Source organism: Rhineura floridana, chromosome 1 (assembly GCF_030035675.1).
Source record: "Rhineura floridana isolate rRhiFlo1 chromosome 1, rRhiFlo1.hap2, whole genome shotgun sequence".
NCBI lineage: Eukaryota > Metazoa > Chordata > Lepidosauria > Squamata > Rhineuridae > Rhineura > Rhineura floridana.
In genome coordinates, this window is record NC_084480.1 from 549143 (window position 1) to 554267 (window position 5125).

The following is a 5125-nucleotide window of genomic DNA, read 5'->3' on the forward strand; positions in this document are numbered from 1 at the left end:
TTCCTCTTGGGAAAGCTCATTTATTTTTTTAAAAATCACCCTATGAAACAGTTGTCTGGGTGATATGCAGAGAATTTTGAAAATGCCCATAACTAGCACATAGAACAAAACCTACCAATATCAGCCACAGTTGACTTTGCAGTGTGAAACTCTTAGACCCTTCATAGAATTCAACAAATCTAAGCCTCTTTTGGATTAGATGGGGGGTGAACCCTTTTTGACCTGAGGGCCACATTCACCCATGGCCAATGGGGGAGGGAGGGTGCTACATGATAGTGGTGGATATGGCCAAAGCCCTCCGGCATAAAAGACTGAAGGCAGAACAGTGGTGCTGCTGGAAAGGTGCTGCTGCAAGTGAAGTGAGGATGCCAGGGGAAAGGGAGCACTTTTTAGCTGGTCCTACACAAGTGGCAAAAGCAGATCCTGGGTTCCTTTTTACTTGACACGTATGAAGACATTGCTGCCAACCCTGCAAGGAAAAAATGAGAGAGGGAACCTCAGAGGCACACCTAAGGTGTATTTCACTGATTTCATTGGCTTCTGAGTCAATGGCCAGGACCAGCTGCAGTTTCTGCCTGTGGCCACCTGCCATCACATCAGCTGCCCCTCCCACTTGCATGCATGCTGCGGGCAGCTGGGCTGCGGCTGGATAAACCCACAAGCCTACCTGAGGGAGGGAGATTGGTGGTTGCAGCAGCACTGCTCCACCTGCAGCCCCCGTGCTCCTGACTCCCGTAACTGGGTGTTGAGGTTTGGGGTGGGGTGAGGAGGAATGTCCATAAGAAAGGACTCTATGGAGTCTGCAGCTTTGTAGTTTCAGTCTGTGTCTAGGGAGATCACCCTCTTTTATCCCTGACAGGGTGGTGATGGGGTTTTTTTGGAGGGGGGAGGTCAGGAGGTCTCAAAATGCCAGTCATGTGAAAGGTAAGTGGGGAATATTTGCCTTCTCCCTACAACCAATGGGGTTCAAACTCCCGCCCAGGCCTACAGGAGAGTCCCCCTGGGGGCTGCTGCTACTGCCGCTGCCAGTGTGTGCCTTGCACTCCCCTTGTTGCGTCCTGGCCTGGACACTTTCCCTCCCTGTGTGGGTCTTGGGAACTGGGTCCTAGGAGGGCCAGGCATGCTATCTGCAGCCTGGCACCCCAAGCAGGGAGTGCTACGGGTGTTGGATTGTGTGGGGAGTAGCCTTCCTTCGCTTGGTGTTCATTGCGGTCAAAAGGTCAGGGGGCTCAGGCCCTCCATGTCTGAGGGGCAGGTGGGTGCTGTTTCCAGCACAGTCCCTGATGGATGGGTAGCGCTAGTGGCATTCCGGGTTGGTAGGGAAGGGGGTGCCTGCCATTGTTTACACCCTTTTTGCATTTTTTAATTGTGTGTTTTATTAAATAAATAAATAAATGTATACCCCACCCTGCCCCTCCCACCAGGATTTTTCTAGGTAGACCATACGTGGATCACCCCACATGCAAAGGACATAAATAAATGTGCTTATGCTCCAGCATAGCCAGTTAGCTAGATATAGAACTCTTTCCTATCAAGCATGTACTTCCAGAATAAAGTAGTTGTTTCTTATTTTACAGCTTAAAGTCTCTGTCTGACTAATTTGCAGGGAAGGTAGAATCTTAGCAAAGATTCAAACACACACACATAAGCTATACTCAATACTCTCCGCTAAGCTATGCAACTCAATAGAACTCGGACACCTAGGTGGGCCTGTGAATGCCCTGGTTGTGGTGGCAGGTCTGTTGTCATCCTGGCAGCCTGATCTCCTCTCCTGGGAAATCAGAGTCTAGGACTGCTGCCCCGCCCAACGTAAGCCACGAGACAAACTTCTGAGTGCCAGTTCATTGCAGGGTGAGGGCTTTAGTGCTGGTCTCGGACAGCCTGGACAGAGCTACTTTTTAAAGGGAAAGGACCTGATTTTCACAGGAGGAGGGAAGGGCGCCCGCCTCTTTGGCCTTGCCAGTCGGGGGGGGGGGCTGCCAGCAGGAGGGGCGGCACGCAGCTCTGTTGGAAGTGGGGCAAGAGCATCTCCTGTTTTGTTCTTTTGTTTCTGTTCCAGAAGGGAGATAGAGTTAGGGTCCTCCAGATGGCTAGGCTTGCCTACCTTTACCTGTGATGCTCTGACTGACTTCCTTCTGTCGCTAGACTGTTATGTCTTTAGGGAAGCTTGAGAGAGGAGACACCTTTGTCTCTGCTCTCTCTCTCCTAGCCATGGTCAACTCCCACGCCTGGGGATTGCGCCCCCAGCTTAATTAGTTAGAACTAGGCAGGCCTTTCTATCTACTATGTATTTCTATAAATACTGTAAAGGAGCTTTTCTTATTTTACTAAGTCTCAAGTCTCAGTGATGCTGACGCAGGGTAAGAAGCCTGCTTTCTTAGGTAAACGCACACACACGCTGGCACACTCGCATTTCAGACCGCTGTTACTCTCCGCTTACCACCACAAGCTCAGCTCAGCCCTCTCGCTCACCTGGTGGCTTTCCAGCCTTGGGCCTGCGTCGCCACCTGCTCCCGCAGGAGCCACATCGTCTCCAGGGTTTCAGCGCCCTTCTCATCCAGGAAGCACTGGCCCACGAAGGCGGTGGTGGAGTCTGCGCGGGGAGAAAGAGGCGCTCAGCCAGAGGCCAGAAGGGGTCAGCGTGGAGCCCGAGGCCGCCTCCCCACCCGCGGCCTCTTCAGGGAGTCTCTGGATGGGACTGGCAGTCCGTTCCCAGCCACAGTGACCCTCCGGGGAGGGGGCTGAATTCCGTTTTCCCAGGCCAAGCCTGCCGGCCAAGCGCTGCTGCTCCTCTGGGCTGGGCTCCCATGGCGCCCCTCTAACATTCTTCTGACTCCCCTAAATTTTTATAAAATAAATATATTTATGGCAGATCTTTCCTGCTCCCCCACTCTTTTGGCGCTGCTAGGCTGGCTGCGGGCCCCGCCCTCCCCTTCCCAGCCCCGGAGCTGCTCCGACGCATCCCTCCCCCACCTCCCGTCTGTGACCCCGCGGCGCCCCGAGGCTTCTGCCGCCCGCCTGCAGTCCTGCAGCTCCGCGGCCGGGACAGTGCCGGGTGTCGCCGCCGCCCCGCTTGCCTGAGAACGTCCAGTGGACAGTGAAGCCGAAGGTGGGCTGGGCCCCGTCGCTGGCGAGGTGCTGGCCGCCCTGGAGGGGGGACCCTCGGATGGCGTTCGCGGAGGCCGACACTGCGGTCAAGTAGGAGCCGGAGAAGAGGCCGGCCTCGTTGGCGGGCGAGATGACCATCCTGGAACCCAGCTCGTTTACCCAGCTGCCGGCCAGGCTGCACTGTGGGGCGGAGGGGAGCGTCAGGCTAGGCGACTGCTGCACACACACACACACGCACACACACCCGGCAGAACTGGCGAGAGCAAAAGGGGCGGTTGCAAGAAGGGGGCGTGGCGACTGCCTCCCCCACACCGCCCATGCTCGGGAGCCCAATATCGGATATTTACAAAACGTTTTGGCCCCGCTTATCGATGCAGAAGAAAACCAGTCCCGCGAAGGGGGCTGCACAGCGGGCGAGAAGAAATGATTCAGAAAGCCATGCAAAAAAAGGCACAAGCCTTGAAGGAGAAGAGCCCTCCGCGTCGTCAGCGAAAGGGCAGTCAGAGGCAAGTGAGGCGCGGCTGGGAGAAAGCGGACCGAGAAAAGGTTTCTCCCTCTTGTGCAACACGGGCGCTCGGGGACACCCAAAGGAGCCGAGAGCGGGAAGATTCGGGAGAGGCAAAAGCAAGCGCTTCTTCACACAGCACAGCGTGGTTAGACTGCGGAACTCGCTCCCACAGGAGGCAGTGACGGCTACCAACTGGGACGGCTTTGACAGAGAAGTAGACACAGTTCCGGGAGGATAAGCCATCCACGGCTATTAGCCATGATGACTCCGCTCCGCCTCCGCGGTGGGAGGCGTCGTTTCTGAAGAGCCGCTGCTGGAAGCCCCAGGAGGGACCGATGACTCTTGCGCTCAGGCCCGGGTGCTTACGGCGTCCACAACGGGCATCTGGCTGGTCCCTGTGAGAACAGAGGCTGGCCTCCGGGCTGGGCTGGGCGGGCGCCTTGGCCTGAACCACCTTCCAGGCTCTCCTTATGCTCTGCTTATCTGGAACTGCCCAGCACCAGAAGGACCCTCCGCTGGTGGCCCTGGAGCCCCTCGTGGGGCGCTGGGAAAAAAGCGAAGGCGACTCCCGGCCGCCGCCCCCCCCCGTAGCGCCCGAGGAAGCAGCCCTCCCAGCCTGTCGCGGCTCCGCCAGGGAAGCGCTCCTGCTGCTGGGGCTGCTGCCCATTTTGCAGGGGAGGAGCGAGCCCGAGCTCATGCAGACCCACGCCACCGCGACAGAAGCCCCCCCCCTCTCGCGCGCGCGTCCGCGCCCCCGGCGTGGCCTGGGGCCCTCCTGTGTCGCGGGAGGCGCGGCTCTTTCTTCAGCGCGGACCACCCGTCGGCAGCCGCTGCCTGGCCGTACCTTCGCCGGGAGCTCGCCTTTTTCAGAGACAGCCGGAGCGAGAGACGCGGCGGGGGACAAGAGGAGGACGCCCAGCACCGCCAGGGCGCCGCCGCCGAGAGAGACCACTCGCCGCACCATCTTTGCCGCCGGCGCGTCGAGGGAGCCGAGGAGGAGAGGCGCTTTCCGTGCCCCGCCGCGACGAGCCTGCCGCGCACCGCCTGCCCACCTCTTATAGCGCCTGCCCTAGAGGTTGCGCAACCCCGGGACGCCCCCTTGGGTCAGGCGCGGAGTTGTAGCCACAAGGGCCTGGCCGATCTTCAAAGGCTTCTGAGGAAGCTTAGCAGTCATGGAATAAGAGGAGAGGTCCTCTTGTGGATAAGGAATTGGTTAAGAAGCAGAAAGCAGAGAGTAGGAATAAACGGACAGTTCTCCCAATGGAGGGCTGTAGAAAGTGGAGTCCCTCAAGGATCGGTATTGGGACCTGTACTTTTCAACTTGTTCATTAATGACCTAGAATTAGGAGTGAGCAGTGAAGTGGCCAAGTTTGCTGACGACACTAAATTGTTCAGGGTTGTTAAAACAAAAAGGGATTGCGAAGAGCTCCAAAAAGACCTCTCCAAACTGAGTGAATGGGCGGAAAAATGGCAAATGCAATTCAGTATAAACAAGTGTAAAATTATGCA

At 57.2% G+C, this 5125-nt stretch overlaps 1 protein-coding gene across 1 annotated transcript; it reads right to left on the reverse strand.

Moving 5' to 3' along the window:
* Nucleotides 1-4661, reverse strand: LOC133375599 (avidin-like). The gene is made up of 4 exons (XM_061607342.1): nucleotides 4461-4661; nucleotides 3078-3288; nucleotides 2473-2593; nucleotides 1-469 (listed from the first exon to the last, which is right to left on the reverse strand). Exons 1-4 carry the CDS (start codon nucleotides 4578-4580, stop codon nucleotides 436-438), a joined length of 486 nt encoding a protein of 161 aa, XP_061463326.1. The 5' UTR covers nucleotides 4581-4661; the 3' UTR covers nucleotides 1-435.
* Between the last annotated feature and the right edge of the window lie 464 nt (nucleotides 4662-5125).

Bases quoted from the DNA above. Each gene is read 5' to 3' on its own strand.
- LOC133375599 (XM_061607342.1), bottom strand. From the start codon at position 4,580: ATGGTGCGGCGAGTGGTCTCTCTCGGCGGCGGCGCCCTGGCGGTGCTG. The intron at 3,289-4,460 runs GTACGGCCAGGC...TCCGCCCCACAG, and splicing joins AAGGCGAGCTCCCGGCGAAG to TGCAGCCTGGCCGGCAGCTG. The intron at 470-2,472 runs GTGAGCGAGAGG...TTTTCCTTGCAG, and splicing joins CAAGGCTGGAAAGCCACCAG to GGTTGGCAGCAATGTCTTCA.